The 27,926-nt window shown below is 38.6% G+C and overlaps 1 protein-coding gene across 1 annotated transcript in view; it reads left to right on the top strand.

Moving 5' to 3' along the window:
- NRG3 (neuregulin 3) overlaps positions 1-27,926 on the top strand; it is a 332,377-nt gene that overhangs the window by 228,658 nt on the left and 75,793 nt on the right. The window contains exon 3 of the mRNA XM_058810699.1: positions 8,525-8,598. Coding sequence (XP_058666682.1) covers positions 8,525-8,598 — 74 coding nt within the window. The remainder of the gene's footprint in view (positions 1-8,524; positions 8,599-27,926) is intronic.

Raw genomic sequence — 27,926 nt, 5'->3', positions numbered from 1 at the left:
TCATGGACCAAAACACTTGATTCCCTAGAATTTTTTGTGGTGTGGGTTTTTTTCAGAAGGCTACATCTATGTAGTGAGACTTATGCCATAATGTCATTGCAATACATAGAGTTTTCAGAAAAAAGAATATTCTGCACAAGACTAAAACTTTATGTATAATAGGGCAACATTAAAGATTTTTAGGTTTTTTGTCAGCAATTTTATAGATCTACAGAGAGTGGCCTGTTTGAATTTTAAAACTAGTCTTCCTCTGGGCTCTAAATGATATTTAATATGCTAAGGAAGGGTTATTCTGCAAAATGTTCCTCTGTTTGAACTTTGGTAGACAATTACAGTGCATGTCAAATTGTTCTTATCTCTGAAATGTGATGTGTGCAGACCCTATCTCCTACCTTGAAGTCAGGGACATGGTTTGTGTAGACCATCTGGTAGGAGTTAAGGATACTTTACTGACACGTCTGAGTGGCTCCAATTATTTTTTTCAAGCCAGGTATAAAAACAGGTACAAAGCAAATGGCTCACTGAACTACTGAGGGGTTTTGAGTTCCTGTCTCTGTAGGTAAGCACTGGCTTGATGTGACCTTGAGCTTTTTAGCAGAGGAGTCTGTGACAAGCAGTATTCCATGTAGATATTATGACTAGACAAGCTGAGTTCCTGGGTGTATTTTAAATTTTGTCAAAAAAATTAAATAGAAAGTTTTGCTGCCATTTGAAAAATGGTCTTTGTTATGCAGGGCCAGGTTGGAAGTCTTGCATGCCTTTGCCATGATAAGCAAAGGATCTTTTGTGCTTCTAGCTTGGGCTTGAAACAAAAAAATTAATTTCTCTGAGTATTTTTGGTCATACTATTGAATTGGGAAATATTCCCAAAAAGGTATTTGACAGTTTTTGAAAAAAGTCCAGGGCTCTGTTGCTTTTATTAAGCAGCTGGAAGCCAAAGATTTTAATGTTGGACTGTAATATTTGTGGGGAGGAAAGTGGGAAGAGACGCATCCAGCAAACCTGTGAAGCCACTCAGGAGTGAGTTTGCACCTCTCCTTACAATTACCTCATTTGTTGTTATAATTGTCATCTTTAACAAATGGCTCTTGAAGGGCACCTAACCCCATGATACCAAATATAAATCTTACATCTTTCAGTCCTTTTATTGATTTCTTAGATACTTTTTTCTAACTAGGTCCCTGGTAGATGTTTTCAAGAAGAGTTTTGAAGAATTTTTATTTATAAAATGGCAATCTTGGGCAGGCTTAATATAAAGCAAGGGTCTTGTTTTCATTTGTTTTTTCAAGTATTGAAGGTGGCTTTCATCTGTGCTGTGTGAGGCTTTGAATATGGTATGAAATCACTTTCCATTTATTCAAAATCTTTCTCGTGGCTGATGACTGCCGTGCATAATGAAAGACTGTGTTCATTTATCATCCATGGTAAATCATTGATCACAGAGGTATCTTGTGGAGAAACCTAATCAAAGCTTTTCAGTTTTTCTGGCTGGTTAAACTCAGAACAGCAAAGAAATGATTGCTCAGTTAGTTGGTTAAACATTTGGGTTATTAGATGATACTCACAGACCATTTCTAAGGTTTTTTTGTGGTTTACAGATGTGGTTTGTTGTTAAGGAGATTAAGGCAGGTAATTCTTATCCCTTGAAAAGCACAAAGACCTTGTATTGGTGTGAACTGTTTATCCAGGTGTGGATATGCCACAAATGAATTTGATAGCAAGTAACTATCAATAATATATTTATATCTCTTTGGATACAAAAGCTAACCAGAGTTGTAAGTGAATTCAGTAGTCTGGAACTGTTATGTAACAATTCTGCTTAGGCTATGTGCATTGATTAGGAATATGAAACTTTCTGTTTTTTTTGTTTTTTTTTTTTGAGGAAACACCTTCAAATTAAAGAAAATTTGTCTGTTGTTGAGGGAAGGGAAATTATCATCAGTTCAGGTGCTGTCATGGATGACTACTGGATGGCTTGAATGGCTTTACTAACATATCTTGTTAATTTTATTTCTTGTTATGGCCTACCTGTTAGGAAAGACAAAGAAGGCAAGCCATCTATATCAGGAGAGGAATGATCATTCAGTAGTTCCAGCATAATTATGGATGAGGCATTTAAGTCAAATGCACAGAACTCCTTTTCAAATGTTAAAAGCCTCATTTAGTTTAGTGGTTCCTACAGAGGATTTATTTACTAAAGTGTCCCCATTTAGTTTCTCCAAGACTAAAGGATCCTGAAACAATGGAGTCAACGAATTAGGTGGAAGTTTTAGTATCTAAATCTGGGCAATGTCTCAGAGTTTAGTAGCTGTGACCTCTACTCTTTATGCCATCTACTGAGAGAGCATAACAGTCCTTCCCTGTTTGAGAGCTGCACTGGCAATTTACATACTGAAGAGTACAGTGAATTGTACCAACCATAAATATGATTTTTTAACAATCGGACTATAATTTCTCTATGATGTTAGAGTGTTTCAGCTGGACTGGTTCCACAGAAAATAATGTAAAAAACCCCCTTTCTTTACTATTCTTTGTCTGCCTTCTCAAGATAATTTCCTTTCTGGTTACTTGCTCTACCTATTTTTAATAGTTACAACATTTTTAAAGAAAGCTGACAGACACGTGGGTTTTTTGATTTTCCTTTTAAAGCTGATGCTGTCCATTCTGTAAGGGTTGTACTATTTCTCTAAGGAAAGAAAAAGAAGAAGCAGATAGATACTTTAATTCAGTCACATAATAGATTGCAAGGTCTTAACAAAATCAAGTTAAAACTCTGTATGAAACTTTTATTGTACAGTAAGTAGCCTCTCTGTTGTGGGGATTATCTAAAATTGCCTTTTTTGAAAGGACTAAAAAAAAAGAAAAATAGGAGGAGGGTGAGTGTCCTGGATTATTGCTCAGGCTTTCCCATCTGAAGGGATTCATGAGTATGTCCAAAGCAGTATGTCTTTAGCCAGTTCCTTATTGGATCCCCAGTTTGTTCTTTTTAATACCATGCATTCATGTTACTTTAATTTAGTGTGGTTTTATGTGTTTATATTGAATTTAGTTTAGTTTTGGTTAGTAGGTTTTATGTTGGCACAGCACAGACCATAGGGGTAGAACTTGAAGAAAGGGGCTTCTTCTCAGAATAGATAACACTCAAATGATCAGGACATTTCTGCAACATGGAAAACCTGGCTTTGAGTTCCTCATGCTCCATTCTCACAGCAAAAACTGAATGTGAATCTCCCACCTCAGGTGGGTTCCTGACCAGCAGACTGCAAACTACTGATTTTCCTGAAGGGTTCTTTTCTCTCTGGTTTTGAGCACAGTGTTCTCACCTGTGATCTGGTGGCCTGATCTGCGGAACCAAGGAAGCTTCTTTTCTACTCAGACTGGCTGCGTGTCTTGAATGACCAGATATCCTGTCTGACCCTCACTGTTAAGATTGATTTTTCCTCCCTTGTGAATAAAATCTTCACCTAATAACAATCCAAATAATAAATGTAAATTTCTATGTATGCCAGCTAAGGTCATTCTCCTTGCAGGCACAGAAATCTATATTTAGCTTACCTGCAGAGCAAAGGAATTATTTGTCATTGTTTACAGTATATTTCAGGCTAGATTGTGGGACAGCCCAATGGCCTATATAATGTCATGGCTTGCTATCATAGATTTATTGTAACTGATTCTCTGACCCAGGTTAAAGAGTATTGCATTCTCTGTGTGAAAATAAATACTTGATCGAAATTTATAGACCATTAGAATATTTTCTTATCATGATCTTGGATTTCTCTCTTAGAGGATAAATAAGAGCTGCAGTATGTTCTCTTACTGGCATCTGAATCTTAGTGCAGGGGATATAATGGTGTCAGGAGAAAATAATTTGCAACTGATCCACTGAGATGGATCATTCTAATTAATATCATCTTTGAGACTGCCAATTTGCAGTTTTACAAGGGGATGGAAATGTGTGTTGATTTGGATTCACTGCAAAAATTAAATTTCATTTTTCATAGGTACTATTAATTCCATCTTTCAAATTGGATTACTCCTGTTTATGAGACTAGAATCAGATTATAGGTTCATATAAGTTAATCTTTTGGGCACTGAGCTATTATGACTTTTTTTTTATTTAATATTACAGACCACCTTTGGCCTATGACATGCTTATTTTCCTGGTGTGTAGTCCTACAGCTTTCTCTTCTGGTGTAGTCTGTCCCTGAGATGCCACATGTTATTTTCAAAATTTTCATTTGAAATGAACTTGTATACTTTATTTTTCGCAAATTCTTTGTGCAGAAAAGCCATTTTCTGCTTACTTCTTCACATGGTCAGAGGCAATGTGATCACCACACTTGGGGAAAAGGGAGAATTGTTTCCATTTCAGATGGATGGATATCAGAGAGGAGGAGGAAAGGGATGGGGATTTAGTGCTGCCTTCTTTCCTAGCCTCTGCAGTTTGCTGCTGCCACTCTCTCTTCTGCATCCCCACCTTCCTGTCCCTTGACAAGTAATATTTAGGCATAATAGGGGTGTGGAGCTTTATATGGAAGTTTTTGGGGAAAATGTAAGTGGTGATAGTATTGGCTTCTTGGCCTAAAGTTTTATGTCCTGCCCTATGTTTTCTATGTAGGTTCTCTTTCTTCCCTTTTTGCTGTCTTAAATCTATTTTATTATTCATCTTTGTTTATTGTGCAATTTGCTCCACCCTCACCCCCATTCACTTTACTTTTTCAAATGAATCCAGCATTAAAAATTAGAGTGCTGTGTTAGTCTTATGAGTGACACAGTCATCTATTTGAAATGTCCCTTGGCTCCATAAGGTTGTACAAGAAACAGTTTTGGAAAATGTCCACAGAAAGTGTCTGTGATCTATTTGACTAGAACAAACATGTATTAGTACTGTTTAACATTAGCAAAACAATGAAAGAATTAATAAAGTCTCTTACTTATTTTTTCATAGTTAGGTGCAAATGTGCTTAAGTAAAAAGGGAAAAAGGCTTCTCACGAGGAATGAGAGATGTGTTTCTGCCTGCAAGTTTTCACACAGAGGTCATTGTGGCTGACTTCACAAAGTGCAATGCACAATGCAGTTTGTTACTGGTGACCTCAAAAAATCATCTGGGAAAGCACATTGCCAAAAAAAGAAGTGAGGAAGACATGATGAAATAATCTTAGCTGAATTTAGCACTTATCAGGGATATGCTGTTTGCAAGCATTTCAGCAGTGCAGAGTAGCTTTACCTGTGCTTGCCTTTTCATACCGTGTAATCAGAAGGATTTAGCTAATTCCATTCATACAGTACAATCCTGATGATATTTTTGGTCTAGAGCCTAGACAGACACACTCATTTAGGTGAAAAACTGAATGCAAAAAGAGAATTCCTTTTTTTTCCCTATTTACTCTGCAAAGGGGCTGCAATTAACACGATTTTTAGACCCCTTTGCCATGGTGTGCATTAAGCCCAAGCCTGCTGATGCAGTGCAGTGCTTCAGAAGAGGAGAGGAGCTGTTCCTGGTGCTGGAATGGATCTTAGGCTGTCCTCTCCAGCCTTTACTGCAGGGGTCCCACATGCACATCATGCTTTTGCTTCCCTACAGGCAATACTTTATCCACATTATTTTTCTTTTCTATTTTTCCTTTTTTTTTTTAATGGTGTCTCTAATAAACATTAGTTTGTCTCGGAATTGAGTGATCATTTCTGAAACCATGAGCTGCACCTAAGCATTTCTCAAGGTTTCTCTGGTAACTCATGGCTTTTTTGATGCATCCATAAATATGTATTTGATCATTCACACTGCATATGGCAATATTGAGTGACCTCATTTGGACTTTGCTGAACTGCTGTATGTGTCACCACAGTGCTGCTTTCGTAGGGTTTTCTGCAGTGGGTTGTTGTGCTCTCTTACCTAGAGGTGTGATACCAATGAGCAGCATGTGTGCATATCACATCTGCCTATTTAGGACACATGGTAGATGATTTAGCTGAGATGATGGGATGCCACATGATCAACTTTTACCATATTGTAGCATTATAACTGTCAAATGTATATTCTGCAAGGCTTAAGGGCTTAACGTGCAAAAGTTTGAACTCAGGTGTCATAATGGCAGAGCAATTATTGCTATTATTTGCTTTCAGAGATTCAAAAAAGAATTTGTTAAGGGAAGTAGAAGACTTAATTTTTATCTTTGCTGAAAAACTTAATGCAGTTTAAAAAACCAAGCTATGTTTGGCCATCAAATTCTAGAATAACTGAGGCTGAAAAAGCCCTCTAGGATCAGTAGGTCCAACTGTTAACCCAAACCCATGTCTAAACTGTGTCCCGCAGCACCACATCTACACAGGTGTGGTGTGGGAAACCTCCAGGGATGCTGACTCCATCACTTCCCATGGCAGCCTGTTCCAATGCCTGGCCACAGATTCAGTAAAGAATTTTTTCCTAATACCCAATCTAACCCTTCCCTGGTGCAGTCTGAGGCGATTCCCTCTCATCCTGTCACTTCTTACCTGGGAGAAGAGACCAACCCCACCTCACTGCACCCTCCTTTCAGGGACCTGTAGAGATCAGTAAGGCCCCTCCTGAGCCTCCTTTTCTCTGGCTAAACCTCCCCAATTCCCTCAGCACTCCTCCTTTGTGTTCCACTCCCTTCACCAGCTCCATTGCCCTGCTCTGGACTCGCTCCAGCACCTGAATGTCCCTCTTGTATTGAGGGACAGAGAGCTGGACACAGCGTTCAAGGTGCAGTCTCACCATAGTAGGTATTGTCTGAGTGTGAGGTTATGGTGTTTCATTAAAAGATTGTCCTTTGGAGTATCATCCACCTCTGTACTAAATTTTGAAAGAAACACATTCCTCTTGTGGCACGTTTGTCAGAGGTACAGGTAAGTGAAAACGTCCACGCACACCCACGAGCACGGGGCACAGCTCTTCCAGGAGATAGCACTCTGTGACTCTCTCCTCACATGCTTGTATGACCAACAGTGTAGCATAGAGGGTCTTAAGTCTGTAATATGGGATTTATAACCGGGGCAGGTACAAATGTGTGTCAAAAAGTGAATAGAAAATGCTCATAGAAAGGCAAGAATCCCCACTAGGGCAGGTTGTACTTAAACTTTGTATGAGGTCTGCCAGCTCCTCTCAAGACTGTGAAGAAGGGTTTCTTTTTGATGTGAGGCAGCTTCTGATGTTTCTTAATCAGAGGCAGAAGATGCATGTGTCAGTACCTGAGTACATGTGGGCTTCAGTTTTTCTGACTAGTGGACAGTTTTAATTAATTGAACATTTTTTCATTGACCGATAGCTTATGGCTGCTGTCATGGGATCTGAATGAAACAAAACCTGAACAGTTTTTTCAAATCAGTTATTTTATAGACAGGCAAGTACTGGGAGGAAGCTGATCTCCTAAGCAGTACCTCATATCCATCAGGGAGAAAGGTCAAAAAGGAGGTGTTGAAATATTATATGTATGGGGGTTTAAAATCTTACTGCAGATTTTTACTACATTTTTGGTCTGATGGGAACATATTTTACATATTTTCTCACAAATGTTCTTGAGTCAGTGCTGGTGAGATACACTTCTCATTGAACCATTAATTTATAAAATCAAAAGTGTATTAAAAGGCAACATTTAGAGGAGGCCTGAGTACAAACATTGTGAAGGAACAGATAACTTCTTCTCCTGACATTATCACATCATTCAAGCTGCAGTTGTCAACCCTAATGAAAGCTGGTGATGCTGATTTGAGCATATTGCTTATGTGATGTGCAAGAGCATTGGGAGATAAGGAATCCCTGGTGCTATCATTTATAATTAAAGTGTCCATCACTTTCCTCTGAAAAACTGCTTGACTAATAAATAATTAAAGATCCGATTCTGATACGCTTAGTTAAAATGAGACTTCTGAGAACAGTTCAAAAGCAGCAAATGGAATTTCTTCAAAGTAAGGCTTCAAGATAAATAATAGTATTACAATCTCAGTCAAAGCCAGTTCTTGTTTTTGAGGCAGGAGGGTATTCTGGTTTATGTGCTTTAAAATCTAATCTCACAGGCATCTTAAACTTCCTGCTTGCAAACAATGCCTGGTGATGTCTATCTAAGCACAGTATAAACTGGTATTAAAATTAATGGCTAGCTTTTTCAGACAGCCAAAGAGAAGTTGTCTGTCTCATGTTTTGTGCAGCATGGAAGCTTTATAAAGTGCTATGTTACCTGAAGAGTTTATTTTACTTGTAGCTATGCATACTTTATACTGGTTTTTTCTTTGGTTGTTTCACTGAATTGATGTATAAAAGAATGGTTGTGCTAGAACAATGTTTGTTTTCCTAGTTTCTAAAATAATCGAAAGGTTTGAGGGGAAATTTTTTGAAACACAAATGATTTTACCTGCTTCCACTGTGTTCCAGTAATAACCATGCTCCCATTAGAGTGCAAATAACTTGCATATTGTGGAGCTGTGTTGGCAGGGTTGGTTTGGTGCCTTGAGATTAACCTTTCACTGCCGCATGCGTATGTTTGTCATTTATCCCCTTTTCCTCAGGTGCAAAGAGGGCTACCAAGGAGTCCGCTGTGACCAATTTTTGCCGAAAACCGACTCAATCTTGTCAGATCCAAGTACGTCAAATGTTTTTCTTCTATTTCCAATCCGTGCTGGAGGCTGCTCTTGCCGTGTGAGATGACCCTTTGCCTGTAGTCAGACAGTCCCTGCTGGGGGCCACTGCAGATGTGTGATGCTCTTGCTGGTAGGGTAAAACCGCATCATCCAGTCTCTGTTCTTGTGAAACGTGTGCTGCTCCAGCAGGGCACACGGTTCCTTATGGTTTGGAATAATACTGTCCCTGCTTAGAGCCAAAACATTTGTGTTTCTCTCCTTTCGACTCAACAACAAGTAAAATTACATAATCTAAAAGGAAACCCGGTATAGAGTGCAAAGTGGTTCCTTCAAAAGGAAATAAATGCGCATTGTGTGGCACCGAAGAGATTATAATCTCCTTAGAAGCAGTTTATATCAGTTTACATGGAAATTAATTATTTTTCGCTTGGACAAGTGATTTGTTGTCTATTTGCATAAAAAATAATAAAGATGTACTTTCAGATGTGGAGGCAAAGTAACTTTCTACATGTCAGAATAACATTGCATATATCTTCTCTTACTCCACTGTTTCCCTTTCCAAATTCTCTTGACTAAGAGAACTATGCCAAAAATATTATCGAAGAATAATTTTTTGAAGGCGAATCCAATTAATTATGTTTATCTTACATTTTTAAATGAAGTGACGTACAACAAAGGGTCATATCCAATCTCTTGGTTTTGTTCACATACCTGGAAACTGTAGCATATTAAGTCATCTGATTTTGAGTACTCTTTAAAATTAGATTTTAATTGTTTTGGCTTGGTTTTTTTTGAAGAACAATGCTTGTTTTTTTAGTCTTTGTGTTTTTTAATTTATTTTCTTGTGCTTTTCCATGTGAAAACCTGTTTCCAAAGGCACCTGTTGCTTTGTAGTTCTCTGTGTTGTGTAGCTCCCATTTTGGTTTGCTTTGTGTTTGGTTCATTTTCTCCTTAGCTTGACCTTTAATGGTAAAGTGCAGAGCTTGTAGTGAGCAGGCAGATTTTACCTCAGCCAAGTTGTATGTGCATGTGTCAGTACAGAAGCTGTGTATATGTCAAGGAAAAAGGTAGTTTGTGTTCTAGAAGTGTGGGAATGGACTGTTGATGAACAACAGTTCTGTCTGACCTGGTTTTCACAGGGGACTCTGGCTTTACTCTCTCAAGAGTAGAGGTTAAATCCGTGCAGATCCAGCACAAAGCCCCAAAAAGCTCCCAGATTAGGCTGCATCTAACAAGACCAAAAGCCCCAAACAGTGTTTATCTGGTGCAAGACAGTATTTTTGTTTCTTTCTTTGTGTTGGTTGCTTCTCTTCAGTAGGAGATCCTTACTCCAGTTGAGTTCTGGCTGGATTGTTTCCAGAGCAATTTTCAGCCACATGATAGTGAGGCTAAGTGCTGCTGAAACAGCCTTTTTATACCTTCTGAAAACAAAAACTGTTTTTTTTTTATTTTGTTGAAATTTTCTTTCAAAATGGTATTAGTTAGAGTATGTAAGGAGGAGGGGCTTTGGCTTGACATTGTCATGGGTCCACTGGACACACCTGTGGCCCAAAAGGAGCCTCTCTTCTGGAATGAATGAAGAAGGTTAACATGAGTTAGATATGTTTCTAGTCAGTTTTTAAATTTAACTTATATTTGAGTCTTGTCTGTTTTCAAAAGAGGAAAAGACAGGTCCAGTTCAGGTCCATTTCTGTGTGCTGGCATAATGTGATATATCTCAGTGTACATGTGTACACATGCACTTGTTCTAAGGATGTCGAGCCTGGAAGGAAGATAATTAAACTTTCTGCTGCAGCTGGACAGTGACAACATCTCGTTCAGGAGTTAAATCAGTTCTCTTCCTTCTGGTGAGAGGAAAAAAAAGTAATATCATGCTGATAAGTAGCACTCAGTAGCAGAAGTGTTTGTAATTTGCATAACCTGAGGAGTGTAAAAAGTATTTGACAAAGTAGTCAAGCACAGTATTATCATTTTCAAAGGCTCTGGGTTTGCACTGCCAAAACTTAGATTTGTGGTTGAATGTGTTTGGATTAGAAAGAGAATGGCTGAAGGGTGAATTTGGAGGTGGCTTTAGAAAGAAGCAATTTTTTTAATGCAACACTAAATTTCTGAAAGCTGGAAAATGCGATGAGGGCTCTTTTGTCTGGGCTGCACGGAGCCAGCACTGGCTGGTGTCAGTCAAGCCTTATGAACAAGTCCAGCACATTGAGTTTCATGGGGTTGCTTAGGGTGTTCCTGGTGGTGAATGTGCTGTTGATGACACATCTGCTAACATTCAGCTTATTTGAAGTTTGCATGCATGAAGTACTGAAGCAATGTTCATGTCTTACCTAGCCTGTGATACCACAGGTTGTATTTTCAGAATATACCCTTGTCGTGACTGGAAAGTGAATCTGCACCAGTCACTTCATAAATAGCAACAGTTTTGTTATAAAGTTGTTACTTATGTACATGGGCAAAAGCATCTTTTGGTTGTTGTTTTTTAAATAGCCTGCTAAAACAAACCAAGGTTGTTCAGTGTAGCTGTTATTTGCATATCATTTGCATAGTGGAAAATAGTGTGTTATGGCCCTGCAATACTTTTAACACCAGCTTCTTACCTCATTCTAGATGTGTATTAGGCAGGTCTTGACTTTGCATCACAGATATAAATACAAATTATGTATTACTTAATATGGATTAATGAATGCTAGATCACATCCATGTAGTTTAATTCAAGTAACTGATGAAGGTATTTAAGATCGTGTTTTCAGGAAACACTTTTTGAAACTACTAGATGGTGTTTCAGAGCTCCTGAATTGGCATCCATGGTTTCTTGCAGTCAGATTTGCCACCTGCTACCTTCCTTCAGCTCAAAGACAGGATTCAAGTCCTAAGAAAAAAAAAATTTAAAACACACACAGACCAATGTCAAAACACTCCAGGCACAGGCTCTGTGACTGGACCTTTAGGTGTCACAGATGTAACAGCTTCCACTTTCCTTAATATCTCTATTCTTGACAAGATTTTCTGGCTATAAGAGAAAGTTATTAAAAAAGAATCCAAAACAATCCAAACATAAGTAGTTTGAGAAGTTTGGTAATCTTGAAGTATGAGAGAAACTTGCCTAAACTATGGGAGCCTCAGACATGTGGGAACCTAACAAAATAATAATGTCACCAACAGGGGAAAAGGCTGCATGGCAAAGCCACCCAGGCTCACAGGCTCAGTTTGAGGAGGAAATCTGTCAGCCATGCTAACAGTGTGCAGGAGAAGTCCCTGAACTCTCTCTCTCAGTCATCTTCTCCATTATATGGAGGAAATAATAATGGGACAAAAAGAACAGAAAGAGCAGTCACATGCTGGAAGGAAAGTATATTTAGAATGTTATTTCAGCTTTCTTTGTCTGGGCTACCTCCTCTGTAAATACAGCTAACAGCAATGGTAGAACACTTCTATTTTCAGCATTTTAAGTACAACCTTAATACAACTTAATGCACAAGAAATTTTTCTGTAGTCCTGTGTGTATCTGTAGGCTTGGGAACTTATTTATGGCATAAGTTGTAGAAATGTACTCCTGTACTGTCCTTTATAGTGTTCTGGAGCAGACCTGCCTAGCCCAATGAGTCCTGAAAGGTAAGTTGTATGTAGGCTGCAGATAATCTGCTTTTATACTGAGGCAAAGTAAAACCTTTAGAGCTTTGTCTGTTCTGTGGGCATATTCCAAAGTGGAGAATGAGACATTGAAAATGAGCTTATCACCTTACTTCATTTTACCAAATTGCTCCTTTTTACCTATAAGTATTTTGTTCTTTGCATTGAAAGCTACTTTTCTATGCAAATTGTGTATTTCAATTTTACACGGTTCAGTATTAATTTTTTCTTCATCATATTAACATTCCCATTTGTCCCATTTGACTCAGAAGCTTGAGTAAAGAGGGATCCTCTATTAAATATTGAGAATGTTATCCAATCCTTCTGCAGAATAAATGCATTATTTCCTAGAAGAGTAAGAGTGAGCTGGAAAGCTTATAGATCACCAGGCCATGCTCCTGCCGTTGCATCAACCCCATCACATAATTTCTTCTGTTATATGATCATACTTCACTCATAATCTGTGTGAACCAGCCACCAGAAAACAGGGTTTGTTTGGCATCCCTGCTCTGAGAGTTTCAAGAATTTTCAGCTTCCAGACAAAACTTACAGCAAAATGTGTCAAATTTTTGTGCTTTGTTAAAAGCTTCATTTCAACTTTCATTTTTTTTTCCTCTTGGTTTCCATGTTGTTATGTTTGAGCTTTGTTAAACTGGCTTTTTCAAATGTCAACTGTCTTCTTCCCACTGAGTGAGCTGTAGCCTGTGGTCTTACAGCACTTCAACCTGTGCCAGACAACATGGCACACGTTACTCTTTGAATCTCATCAAAGAGAAACCTGCAAGTGTCATATCTGGAACCTGCAGCTGCTCATTCTTAGATTACTGTAGCAAAGGATCAAACTCCCTCTTCTGGAAGACTGGGACTGTAAATAAGAAACACAACTATAGCTAGGTTACAAATGAAAAAATGTCTTTCCAAAAATGTATTAAAAACCCCAGGACTCCCACTAATGTCCTCAAAACAAAAATCTCCCCAAGAAAATAAGCAAAAATCTTAGGTATTTCATTTTATTTTTTACTCCCCCTATATAGATTTGTATTTGTGAGATCGTAGGATAATTTATGTTGAAGGAGAAGTGTGGAGAACTCAGGAAGTTCAGCCTCCTGCTTTAAGCAGACATGGCTTTGAACTCTGTGCTACTGCACTGCACACCACAAAGGTTTTTTGCAAAGAGATTCTTATCAAATAGAGGATAAGGAGCATCGACATTGTGAAATATCTCTAAAATATATTTTCAAATAGTTTGAATACATACAATGAAACTTATGCTCCTCACTGAATCAGTCAGAAAATCCTGACTGATTTTCTAGGGCCTGAATAATTTTTTGTTAAATCTACTTAACCTTTCTGAATTTGTCAGAGTTCCCTCTGAATTTGGGTTTTCTCCTATTTTGATTTCTAGAAGGTATAGGAGAAAGTAAGATTTTGCTGTTGGAAGGACTTCAAAGGTTGCATGGAAATAGGGGCAGTTAGGAGTGGGAGACTACCCAGAGGTGGAAATATCTGAGTTTTGTGGATGACAAGTCCTTCTTCAACAGATTTAACATGGGACTTACTTAATCCCAGAAAGAACTTTTGAAATCTAGATCTAAGTCTAAATTTTGTGACTTAACGTAGTCTTAAAAAGAAAAGTTTTAAGTCCTCTGCATTAATTATTTCATCTGTTCAAGACTGTTTTATTCAGAAAAAGCATATGAAGAGGGAGCTTGTAGACCAAACTTCTTTTATAGTGGCTGTTATTTTATCAAACTAATGGCAGAATGCCACACCAGCACTGTGTTCACAAAAAACATTAACTGCTCTAGGATGTTAATCTTTTACAAAAATTAAATAATCAAAGGGTGGTATTCTAATGGCTTGTAAAAATCGGTTTAGAGAACAAAAGATGTGGTGACTACAGTCAAGGGAAATCCCCAAAAATGACAAGTCAGTAGAAGATCTGTTAGCCTCCATCAAGTGCATCTGATTTTTCTCTCAACTGCAATCTCTTCATAAAGGTGTGCAGCCAGAGTTCCTCCAGTTCAAATGCATCACAAATTAACTTAGATGAGTCCTGATGCATTAATGGATTGAAAGGAAGGAATTGCCTTAATTGAAATAGTAATAAAGAAGAAAAGCAACACAATCTCTCCAGAAGTTTCAATAAGTTTAACTGTAGGCGAGAAAAATGCCTCAAATGAGAGACAGGTTGAGGAATATGAAACATCAGAAAGGTAAAATAAGAAAAGATATCCCTGAGGCAGTGAGGGATGTGTTTTCCCTCCTCTTTGATCATCAGGTGCGTAAAGACCTTGGGATACGATCAATAAAAGATGATGTGTTTTCAAGTCTGAGTTGTATGGAAGCTGTAAAATTTGACTTTCTGTGATTTGTTTTGATTTGTTTTGTTGCTGGTTTTGTTTTCTTTTCCTTAAAATAATAACTTAGGCTTTATTCTGCAGAGCTGGAATGGAATGTTCCAAACTAGAAGTGCGACATTAACAAAGGCTCAGTGAAAGTGTTCACCAGTGATAACTGGAAACGTGAATGTGTTGGTTATCAGAGTGTCCTGAAACATTAAAGTCAAAGAGAGAATAATTGAAGTCACAGATTTGCCACTAATGCCATGGGCAAAGAAAATCAGTGGCAGTTTTGATAATGTTACTTCTTACAATCCTAAATGCAAAATTTAAATTTGTAGGAAGCATCTATAATATTTGATTCTATGGATAAGCTAACAGTGACTTGTCCAGAATGTGCAGTATAGATGTTTTTGAGTATTTTTTTAAATTCCTTGTTTTCTCTGTCAGTACTGCAAAATAGATTTCAAAATTAGAAGGACATTGGGAATCCTCATTTTTCTAATGAGGAGAGGAGAGTATCATGAGTTCATTCGTCTTCTAAATTTGTGTTGCTTTTTTTAAGTCGAAACAGGTAAAAAAAGTGCATTCATGTGAGTGCTGTTGCCAAATATTAAGCTGAATTGCTTTCATTACTTTTGTGTGCATAACAGAGATGTTTTTTCCCTACTTTCTTTAAATTGCTAGTCCTTTTGGAAAAAAAAAAAAAAACAAACAAACCAGGAATGGGTTTGCACAACTACTCCCAACACCTTCTGGCTTTCTTTCCAGAAATATTAGTAAGGGCGTTACAATTTATTTCCATTTCATATTTCAGTTTTAAATTACATGTCAGCCTTTACTAAATTCATATGGATCTTTATTTAGGAATTAGCTCAAATAACATTAAAATAAAAAGTCATACAGGTTTATTTGGAAAAATAGGAAAATTCAATCTGAATTAGACCAAAATTCTTATATTAGTTTTAAAGAAACATTAGTTCCTTATTCTTCTCTGTTCATCTCTTCTCCTGGAAGACAAGAATGTATTGGCATCTGGTTACTCAGCATTGGTTCTTTTTCAAACTTTTAATCTGAAGTTTTCCATTATGCCTGGTTTTGCCATGGCCTTTACACTATAGGTGGTCTTCTAGAATTCAGTTTGTGCAGGCTGCATCTTTATAGACATTCTTACTAAGCATCTGGAATCAGGCAAATGCAGTATCTTTGATAGCAGGGAAAAAAAACTCTGAACAAACCTCAAAACCACTTGTTTCCTTCTTCAAAAATTGCATGTGGTTGGAAGGATAATAATGAAATTGAACAAGTCATTTTATATGGAGTCAGTACAAATCCCAAGGAAGAAAGAAAATGGGATCTCTAGCAATACAAATCCCAGCCAACAAGAAGTTTTCAGCATGTCTTTCTGTAAGCCATGGTTGCTATAAACCAAAAAGGAAACGAAAGCCACCTCATGCAGGGGAGTTTGAAGGCCGCCTTTCCAAAATGCCATTCATCTGTGAAATGTGGGACTTGTGTCTAGTTCAGGAATTTCTAGGTCTTTGTGTAGTGGTTTTTGCAGGTGTGTTTTAGGGAGGTTTACCCTCTGATGGTGGAGTGTCCCAGAGCCCAGCGGATGGCTGTGCAGGGAGGGTGCCGTGTTACACCAGGACCGCGGCTGGGAATCGCCGCTCCCGCTCCGCCGGGAGCATCCCAGGAACGCCGTGAGAGGCAGGGCAGCTCCCCCAGAACAGGCACCTTCTGAAACAGCCTCTCCTCCCGTCCCTCTTGCAAACACACTGTGGTTTCCCAAATCTGCTGCTGGCCATTCCGTGGCTGTGCAAGTGCAAATATGGTTGAAGTCTATGTTCTGTGACACCCTGTGAGCCCCTTATTTCGCCTGTTACCCTCAGTCACTAACTTTTCTGACTCGTGTACCCTTCACTGACAACATGTTGGTGTTGGTGTCAATCTCCCATGGACTTTTGGAAGGGCTTCCCTGATTTTGGCTGGATGGATAAAGTGCAGTCAATCACTGACTTGTCAGATCACATTTTTGGACCTCCTAGGAGAAAAATTCTTAACTGAAAACATTGATTTTTTTGGGTTCTTGTCTTTGTAAATTAGCTACTCAGTTGTCCAAGAGGATCTTACTTAGCAATACTATTTCACTTTACATCACAATTCTGATGTTGAATTCTTCATGGCTGGTTGAGATGGCATGGTATAGGTATATGGCATGGTATAGGTCTTTAAGGTGTTGTTGCCTGGTGCAGGAGCTAGTAAGGACACATGAAAAGAGGAGATGGATTTCTCTTATTGGCAGTTAATCCTATGTCTTTTAATGTATCTGTATTAAATCTAATCTGAATTGAATGTTTTGCCACCTCCTGTTAGTGGTTCTGCATTAGATGATCCTAGTAAAAAATGCAGTAGGGTGGGGGCAGGTGCTGTGGGGTTCCTCCTATTGTGGTCTGTCCAGAGTACAGTTTTGTGGCTACAGGCTAGGTAGTGAACAACAGGAAGACAAATTCTGCACTGCACAAGCACAAAGCTGAGGATCAGTCCAATGCACACTCACTGCCTTGAGAGTAAAAACATTAAGAGGCTCATATGTGAGAGCTAAAATTTCTTCCAAGAGCATTTCTGCTGAGTGTTCTGATCATCTTTTCAAAATGAATACCTCAGAAGAGCCCCTGTGCCCTTAGCTGATCTTCACTCTTTGCATTAAGTCCTTACTCCACTACAAGGATGCTCATTAAGGCAATTATTGTTGTTAGACTTTTCACTTGGCTTAGAGCTTCTATCAGTGTTGATTCAGCTAATTTGAACAATCTCTGCTCATGAAGGAAAACCAGGAATAAGTATCACTCAAAGTTAAAGTAGTGAGTGCTCTGTGTCGCTGTGAAGACCAGATTCTGTGAGGGCAATGTGTATGTACATACCTGCCTACAAGAATGGCGATCTTACTGAAAACATTATAGGTCAGTATTACTATGAGTTTGATTACCACATCAAAGTTATAATCTTTTGCTAAGAATAAAATCAGTACTGGGACTCCTGAAGGCATTTTCAGGCTCATTTCTTAGGCCTAACATAAAACATTTCTATATTTAGCAACAGGGAACAGCCACTTCTGGTTAAAACTTAACTGTGCAAACCCAGCAATTTATGTAATTATTATTTCCTGGATCAGAAAGATCAAAAGATAGAATCTTGATCTCTCTGGGACTGGTAAATGTTTGTTAATGAATCCTTCAAGATGGCATTGTCCTCACATGACTTTTATGCCATGTATGATTGCTTTTTCTATTGGGTTTTGTATTGACCATTAGGGAGTCAAAATTGCCAGCCATGAACATATGTATTCATACTCTTCAGTGATAAATTTGCTCATGGCAGGAATTTCTTAAAGACAAACCAGCTCAGTGTTGTCCCGGGAGCAAACCAAAGAGCAGACTGGACGAGGCAGTTCTTGATGAGGCTGTGTTTGCAGGACCAGATCCACTTCCAGCCATTTCAGTGAGCACCCTGCCCTCAGGGGTCCTGGCTCTTCGCTCTCACTGCAGGTTCCTGTTTGCTCTAGGGGAAGAAGTACAATTGTTTGCTGTCATCAACAGTCAGAAATTAATAAGGGGCCTGGGAGACAGAAAGCTCTTTTCTCTTGTGACTTCTGCACACAGCCTGAGTAACAGGTTTGACAGTCCAGCTCTGGATGGTCATCCCAAGAAACAGTACTGAAACACAGAACAAGGAACAGCAAAGCCCCGCCTGTCATTGCCCATTGCCTTTCTGCAAGTAATTCTGCTCCTTGGCCTTGTCTTCCCCAACCACTTGAACACCTCAGCTGAGTTAGCAAGAGAAGATTTGGGTGTATTACACATGCTGCTAAGATACCAGATTGTTTGGGTTTTTAATCTTTTACCTTCTATCCTGACATATCTACTTAATGTCCCTGCCCATTTGTGAGGGGCTTTTTCCTTCAGCATCTGAATTATATTTCTGTTAGTGAGTTGTCTCTCTCTGCCAGTCTTTGCTTCCACTCAGTATTTGCCATGTGCTTTTCTGTGATTCCTTCCCACACTGTCACTGCACGTGGCCTCTATTCCCTCTCTGACACCAAGATTTGACTCCTCTGTTTCCAATCTTCCAGATGAATGTCTTAATCACAAACAGCTTTTCACAGCCTGTCTGGTCTGTCTCATTTAGGCTTCCCTTTCGTCCTTATCTAAAATGTTTACTTTTTTGTTCTATAACGGAATAAAAAAATATAATTTGCGGTTTAATTTAGTATCCTAAATGTTTACAATGAACAGATGTCCACATTTCATTTTGTTTCCAAAGGAGTTGGCTCCAATTATCTCTGAAGATACAGGGAGAGGTTAATACCTAATGCTTATCAGGAGAAAATATCCACTGTGTGGGCTGCTTGTGAAAAGCAGCATCTAAATTTAACTTGGATTCTTGTTTTGTTTGCTTTTGGCAAAACTGATTTTTTTCTTGAAAAAAAGTTTGCATTTTCAATACAGACTGGTTTTCTGTGTCTCGACAGTGCTTTTATTGTGAAAGCTTTTTCAGGTTCAGAAGGAACCTTATCTGTTACAGGAAAAAAAAAGCCCAGAATTATCAGAGAACAGAATACTTGTCCATGACAGGTGAAAGGTTCAAGTCCTTGACCTGATTTTGCTCTGTTGCAGGTGAATGCCTAGATCACAGCACAGAAAAAGGGAGTGGGTCAGTCAGTGTCTTTTTTAGGGTTGGTGGTTGTAGATTTTTTTCCCTTTTTTTTAGCCTTTTTCTGCTATTTCCCAGGCAGCTGTAGTGGTGAATTGGTAAACTTGACATTTCTACTGTAGTGAAAAGCATATTTTTGCAGTATAGCCCTACCCTAGACAGAGCACAACGCAGAATTTTGCTTTAATGCTCATCTATATTATAGAAGGTGCTAGAGTTTACAAAATGTTAAGATACTGACTTAGGTCTCAGTCCTGAAAAAAATACTGGTGGGTATTGTTTCTCAAGATAATTATTTAAAAGATATTGAGCAGATTTGAGGCATCCAGCTGAATTATTTGTTTTAATTTGTGTTTTACTTCATACATTTGCCATTTTCTTGATACTGAGGTGACCTAGTGCATTTTAACTCTGGGTTTAATGAGTCCTTCTGAAAAGACTTTTTCTAGAAGCTGAGCAGCTCTGATGTGGGAGCCTGGCTCCTGCTGCTGGAGGAGCTGTCCCTGAATGGCTCCATCTGCATCTGGCAGACAATGCAGTGCACTGACAGGAGAAGAGTGTCCTTTTGAAGGAGCTTGCTGGTCTGTGGAGATGAGCAGTTGTAAATATAAATATGTATATATGTTAATATCTATAAAAGCAAGAGGTATTTTTTTTTTCTGTAAAGACTTGGCGTTCCAGTCTGATCTAGCTGTCTTTCACAGTTTGGTCTCCTATTAATTCTGTATTAATTTATTGTCTTTATCAGTCTCCATGTTTTAAGCAACCCTTGTGGTCAGGATTTGTTTAGTGTTCCATAAATATTTGAAGATTTTAAATGCTTTTAAAGCCTTAAAATGCAATTGGTACACTTTTGGAGAAGAGGTTACCTATTTCAGAAGAAACTGGGTTAAGCCAAATGTGTAGATGTCCAGAGAACTCCAAGTAAAAATGCTGCTCACCAATGCCATTCTCAGTAATTTATTATTCATTTTGTTGGCATTGGAAACATGGTGACTAAAGCCTGGGGAAAAGGGAGCTCAGGAGAGGCCTTAACACTCTACAACTCCCTGAATGGAGGCTGTAGGGGTGGGTTGGTCTCTTGTTTCAAGTAACAAGGGACAGCACAAGAGGAAGCGGCCTCGGTTGTGACAGGGGAGGTTTAGGCTGGGTTTAGGTTGGTTCTTCACCACAAGGTTGATCAGGCTGTCCAAGGTATGGTGGAGTCACCATCCCTGGAGGTATCCAAAAGACATCTGGAGGTGGCACTTGGGGACACGGTGTAGCAGTATTGGGTTATTGACAGTATTGGGTTAGTGGCTGGGCTCAGTCTTGGAGGTCTTTTCCAAACGAAGCAATTTGGTGCCTGTGTGATTCTGAGGGGCAATGTTACTATGTGAGTTTGCAAGCAAAGATGACAAGTTGGGCCCCGTTGGGGTGGTGATAAGGACACTTCCTTAGGGTGTCAACAACTATAATGGTGGTTGATAAATATAGAGATGCATCTGCTTGGGGAGATCATGACCCATTTCAGTCGGTTCTTGCTTTATGAGCTTTCTGTGCCTTTCGAGGTACATTCAGGGTAACTATTTCTCCCTCCAGGACTTCTGCTTTCCTCAATCCTGACTTAGTCAGAAAGCTCTTACCAGAAGTTGTTGTGAAAGCAGGAAAGGCTGTGCCTGATTTTTCATACCACCCTGCATATGTATGAATAAAGATAACCTTAACTTTCCTATGTAGAAAATGGACAAAATATATTTTCCTGCTCCATCAGAGACTAATTATAATATGGAAAATTAAGAAAAAGCCAAATTTAGAAGTTTTAAGGTGATACTATAGAAAAGATCAAGTCTTCTAACTATTTAGGAAGCTCCAATAAGACAACCTGAGGAAGACTCAAAGTCATAGCTGCTCAATGTCTATGTCTGCTCCTTAGTACAGGGAAATTATTCAGTATCTGCTGGGGTACATCTGCATTGAGAGCAGGGACATCAACCCTGCTGTGTTGGCAAAACATCACAAATCCTGAAATGCTCACTTGAACTCAGTGACTTGGAAGCATCACAAAGCTGACTGCTGGAATTCAGCACATATGAAAATGAAATTTTTTTCCTATTTCTTTTTTATTTTTTAACCATAAGATAAAACTAAAAAAGAAAAGGAAGATGGCAAGAAAAGATATATATATATATATATATATATATATATATATATATATATATTTATATATATTTAGTCTTGGGCTAGGTTGAGCTAGAACTTGCTTAGCTTTTTAATTTGGGACACTTTAGGTATATCTCAAGTGAATGAAATAATGCAACATTAGCAATCTGCCTCTTGGGTCAATAGTGTTCAGTACTTATAAAATCTTTCTAAAATTCAGCAGAATTTTGATAGTTAATCTCTTATTCTTATGTCACACAAAATCCAGACCTTTCTACGCTTCCCTGCTGCACAGCATCTTCAAGATGGACAAGGTGGATGAGATTTTTAAAAAAGTGCTTTTGTGAGAGTTTTCTCATTGCTCCTGTTGTTTTAAAGTTTTTTTCTATGTACTATCCAATTAGTTTTTGCTCAAGTGAAGAGACTTGCTAAAATGAATGCTAATGAGTCTTTGCCTGCCCAGAATAAGACTTCAAAGTCTCCTGTATGTTTTAGCTTTCCAGCTGAGTTTGTCCTGAAAATAAAAATTCCTGAAGCTTAAAGTCAGAATGGATTTACTAAGATGAGAATGAGACTTACTCAAACCTTAAAATAAAAATTACTCATGTGTAGAAGGGTCAAAAATAAAAAGGTATTAAAAGAGGCTTTCTCTTCCCTGCCTTCCAGTCTTGACCCTAAATCAAGTGGTTTGGAACAACCAGGCTGAGTTCTTCCCATTTTGATCTTTTATATAAAAATGTTCCTTCTTATGTGCTGACATAAACCAAAATTTTTAGTAGTCACAGCTCATCTTTACAGCGTGCTTTACCTTCAACAACCCTTCATTGGCTGACAAGTTGCCTGTCAGAGCTTCAATCTTTAGAATTACTCCACTAAAATCACTCCAGAGATTCTCCAGTTTGATTAATCTGAGTAACATCTACACATTTTTCCCTGATAAAATGTGTCTACTTTGCTTAATGAAAAGTGGTCAGTTTTAGGGAGAAAACCTAATGTGGATAACTTGGAATCCTTTGCCAACATCTACATGTGCTGAAAACCACTTAAAGTTGATTGCCAGGGGAGAATTTGAATAAATTTGTTTTAAGGGATAGGAAGTGCACATTGAAAATTTATGACATGTACCTTCTGTTCTAGCTGCTGTGGGCTTTTGCTGTTTCTCTGCAGTCAGTGTCTCATTACAGCACAGTCCTGTCCTCAGCCCAAAATACAGGACGAACAATATGAACGTGATTCACACCTATAATATCCTTCAGGGCCTGCAGATATTGCAGCTGACAAATAGTTTGGAGAGCAGGATGGCAGATGGCCTGTCTGAGCAGAAGAAAGAGCAGCAGCAAAGGAACTGTTATTGCCAAGAGTGATAGTAAAGTTTAAAAAGTAGTAAATAGAGCTATGTACCAGGCATTAGCTAAGAGATTCTTCAGTTGTGTGATCAGAGAACAGATTAATACTACTGCCTAACCACATCTTATTTTATTCTTTATACAAAATCCCTTACCAGCAGATTATATGCGGTAGGATAGATAAATATTTCAGCAGTACAGGATTGGCTCAAAAAAACCTCAAATCCAAGTTGGGGAATACAAGACAAGCATTACGTTTTAAGATGAGTTTTGTGGGGGTTTAATTGTGTAAGACAGTGGAGCAGCAGGGGTGGAAGGCCAGGAGGAGCAGGAGGAAAGTCATTCTCGCTGTGATGGATGTGAGCAAACTCGGTGTTCAGGTCTGCAGGGCCCTGTGAGCTATTGCTGCCTTGGGCTCAGGGTCAGGCTCTGGCTCTGGGGTCAGGAACATTGCTGAGCAGGGACTTGGGGATGCTCTGAGGCTGCTGAGTGTCTTAAACTGCTGGCCATAAAAAGCTAGAGGGGAAAGAAAAGTTAGAATAGACACAGCTGCTTGATCACTGCACTAAATGTTAATCCCTAGGTGATGACCACAGGGTGCCCTGATTTATATCTGCTTTTCCCTAGGGCATGGTAAATTCAAAATGCCATTTACTGCCAGAGTTGTTAATGAGAGCTGTATTCAGACAAGGCTGGCTTCTGGTACAGATTTTTCAATCAAGAATTCAATTCAGAGCTCTCCTCCATACCATTATTTTTATTTCAGTGGTTTTGATTGATAAAGACTAAAAGCAAGTGCATGAAGTTGTCAGGTTTGAGTGGGACTGCTTTGGTCATTCATTTTGGTCTCTTGTTCATGACAAAAAAGGCATTCACAGAGGGGTTTTCCTTTGGGCAGAGTGTGGTATTTACACTGTAAAAATGAGATGTCAGAATAAGTGAAGTGACTGGGAGCTGCAGTGTGTGCATCCTGCAGCAGTGACTGTGTAAAAGTACTGAGGATGTTTTGTGTGCAGAGTGGGATGTGCTGAGATTCTGGCATTGATACTTATCTGGTTTTTTGTTGTTACACAAGCTGACTGACACAGGAGCTGCTTTTTTATTGATAGCAATTCACAAGAATGGCTATTCTTTTCTGCTTTAGCACATGTTGGCTTAGAAAACAAATTGTGTGGCATGCTTTGGTCAAGGAGAAAAATACTGCATTATCCATGTCAGTACTGGGAAATACATAATGTATTTTTCTGAAGAAGTTGGTCTGGCTGAGGAATTGTATTTTACATTTATCTGTAGACTTGAATCTGTTGTCCAGCAGTTTGATTGACTGATGCAGCTGCTGTTTGATATGCATCCAAATGTGCTCTTTTATTTTGCACTTGTGTTATTATCCATAAATCTCTCAAGTTTTAGGTACTAGCAGCTGCACCAGTATTTGAATGTAAAATAATGTGTCTTCTCTGTAAGAATGCAAAATTTCTCACACAAAAGTAAAAAGTAAAGAGAAAGTGCAAAATTATTAGAGGAGTTTTGGCATATCTGTGGATATTTAATAATATGTAGGCTCCTCTATGTCATAAGTAATTTTTTTTAAGTTATACTTGGGCAGTGTGAAAATTGACTTTTTAATACCTCTGAAATGCCCAGAAATGGATTAATGCTGCTGTAGATTTTCATAGATAATTTTAGGGCTGGGAGGTCTTTCTTTCTCTTTTGTATCCCAAGCGATATTTTTAGTGTTTGCCTTGGTTTGAATATCTGGGTAGTGGGTAGGAAATCTGAGAACAAACACTGGACTGGGAAGCTGGTAATGGACAGGATAAAACTGCTTGGTGAGATAGCAGCTGTTTGTATCTGACTCCCTGTGCAGCTTCTGCTTGGCACAAGAAGAGGCACTGTCACTGGGAGACTTTACAGCTCTGCTCAGGGCTGTGCAAGAACATTTGACCCCAAAAACAATACAGAATTTTCAGAGTAGGCAATCTGGAAGATAAACTTGTAACTTTCATATGGCAGGGTAACTTACAAGCTTTTCCTAGTTTGAGTATACCAGGAAAATTAGGAGACTGAGAAATGAGCACAGCAGAGAAAATGAGGGCTGTCAGTGTATAAATCTAAGTGCTGCTGCAATGCCCTGGATATGGATATGGAGTGTCCCATAAATTAGATGCTTATTGCTAATTGCAACTGACAGTACTTTTAAATTACTATACCAGCTTCCTGACTGTATTATATGAGTTTTAATCCAGCAATTTCTGATTGAACTGATTAATTTTGTGCTGCCAAATATATTTTACGAAGTTTTAATTTGCTTGCAAGAAATTTATTCCATATGGGGCTGCATGACTTTCCAAGATCATTTCTGCAGTTTGTGTGTGCTGTGCTGTCCTGTGGCTGAATAAAGAAATTCCCAAGCAAATTGGAAATTATGTAGGTCAGGTTGTGGAAGCAGTTTAGCTGCAGCAGCACAGAGCTCAGCAAAAGCCAATTAATTTGCCTGCTGTATAAATACTGGTATGCCTGCCCCTCTCCCTAAAGAAGCAAAGCAATTTTGTCCATCTTCCACCCTCACAGGTGGAACTCTCACAGGTCCCCTTTCAACATAATTTACATGTATTATTCACAGCCCAGTTTCTTTACAGCCTGTCTTTATTGTATTATTCTGATCTGGTTTGGGTGTTTTAGCAATCTAATGGCAAAAGCACAAAGTTCAAGGTCAAGAGGGTGCTTTGGCCCATGAGAATATCTTCAAAAGTAAATAAAGAATCAATCTAGAGCATAATGAATCTGCAGAACTTTTATCACCATAAAATCACTTAAGGAAAAGAACTGGGTTGCTGTCTTCTATAAACTTCTCTGTGAGTGTATTAAATTTCCCTAATAAGCTTTTTTCATTATTGTCTAATTAACTAAAGTGTTCTGTTCTCTTATTGCCCTTATGCTCTCAAAGCTCCTTTTAGTATCTGTGTTCAACAGTTCAACATGCCCTTTAAGAAATAAGTTTGCTTGATTTTCTAGTCTTTCATGTAAATCTCCATTCTGCATCATCTGTTGAAATAAAGGCTTTGTGTCTGTTGCATATAATTATAACATTAGTTTTTACCCAGGGGTTTGGCCAGAACTGAACCTTCTGTGAAATTAGCAGTTAGGAAAACAAGCTGGCAATAATACTTGAATATCTTTGATGCCATTATGGTTGAAAAAGAAGGAGCAAATTCTTCTGTCTGAGCAGAAGGAACTTGTTCACAACTGCAGCTGCCAGAGAGGTGCCTTTGTCATCATTTTTTCCTAGGCTCATACTCTGTCATATTGATCTCACTCTCCCCATAAGTGAAAAAAACAACCAGAATAGTTTTCTAACCCATTTGTCTGCTTTTTTTTTTTTTAATGTGCCATATATCTAAGCTAAAATATAACACTTTATTTAATCTGGTCATTTAAAAAAGTCTATTAACGTCACCAAATCTTACAGTTGTGCTCTCAGATGGGCAAAATATCTCTCATTTCTAAATATCTGTGTCACTGCTGATTGATTTCCTTAATACACTTGGCACAGCTGTAGCAAATTACTTTTTTTTTTCCTAACTCACACTTTATGCTTGTAAATGCTCTTGAAAAATCACTGAGAGCTGTGTGGAAGCTGCTATTGTAATAATTGTAACCAGTTGTATAAAATTATGCTGTCATGCTGTCTTTTCCTACTAAACTTATAACATTTTTGTATGGGATTTAAAAATCTATATAGTAAATTGGAGGGAATGGGTCCTTGACATTTCTATTAAAAGGCAAATTATATTTCTTCATGGCATAACTTGAGAAAAAAAAAATGTAAGCAGCCAGCCTTTTTTTTTCCAAGATATAAATGCACTAAATACACCATTTAACAGTGGAGTGCAGGCCAGAACAACTGCAAGGGTTGTACCTTTCCATCACAAGTAGCATCATTCCCAGCTGCATTGAGCACTCCCTTGAAGGGAAGCACCAGCACACAGAAATGTGATGTGCTGTGTGTGCTGGTACCAGCACCTCCTGCACCCAGTGCTGAATGGCTTCAGTTTTGCTTTCTTTGCATTCCAGGTGAGCGTGGGGCAGTGGCTGCTGTCCATTCTCATGTCTAACATCTCTGCTGTTCCCCCTTGAAGCAGGGGTGAGGTCATGGCAGAGCAGAGCATCCTGACTCTGAAACTTTAGCAACCCCTTAAAATGCCACTGCCACCCTTCTCCTGCTAGCATGTGTAAAAAAACTGGGAAGCCCCTTTTCCATGTGTGGGATTTTATACAAAAATAAACAGAAGCACAAAGAGAGAGCAGGCTGAATTCAATGGCCATGGGCAGAGAAAGCAGGAATAAGCACAACCTAGGAAAAGCAGTGAATGGGATCCAAAGCTGTAGAGTCCTGTAACATTAACTTAGCTGAGATGGATGCTAATTAATCTCATTCATCTTACTCATCAGGGTGGAGTTTGGTGTGTATTATTTTTATTATGGTTATTTTTCCCTTGTAGTCTAGATGTATTTTATTTAGTAGTGTCCAGTTAGATGTGGTGTATTTTTAGTGTATGTATTTCATAGAAATAGCTTGCTCTCCCCCATCCCCATTCTGGGGATGTCCAAAGGCAGAAACTGGAAGAATGAGGTCTAGTTTACTCCAGAGAGAAACATTTATCCTCAAAATAGCAATTTCTCAAGAAAATGTTTATAAACAATGTAAGTGTTTTGTTTTGGTTTACTTGGTTATTTTGCCCTGCAGTGTGTTTAATTTTGTTAAAAGCAGCCTAATGGGCTGTAAGAAAATGAAAATGTGCAATTGCAGAGCAGCTAATCAGGCTCCATCACAGTGACACTGACTTCAAGTCAGGCAGGCTAGGGCTGTGTGTCTTTTTTTATGGCATTTGTCATTTCTGTCTGTCTTCAGACACTTACTAGAGATTCATATATGACTCTAGACTGACTGAGATTATCTTCTAGAAAGAAGGTTCATGTTGCAGGCCTCAACTCATATTCATTCTTCAGCAAGCATTTCTTCAGGTACTGTGATTGTTGTCAGGCAGGTATTCACCAGCTCCTATGTAATTACTGTGCATATATTTAAAGTTGCTGCAGTTGCAGACTGAACAGGAAAGAGAAGTCAGCGAGACATCAAAATTTCTATTGTAA

Source organism: Ammospiza caudacuta, chromosome 9 (assembly GCF_027887145.1).
Source record: "Ammospiza caudacuta isolate bAmmCau1 chromosome 9, bAmmCau1.pri, whole genome shotgun sequence".
NCBI classification, from domain to species: domain Eukaryota; kingdom Metazoa; phylum Chordata; class Aves; order Passeriformes; family Passerellidae; genus Ammospiza; species Ammospiza caudacuta.
This window is presented reverse-complemented; position numbering and strand designations above follow the sequence as displayed.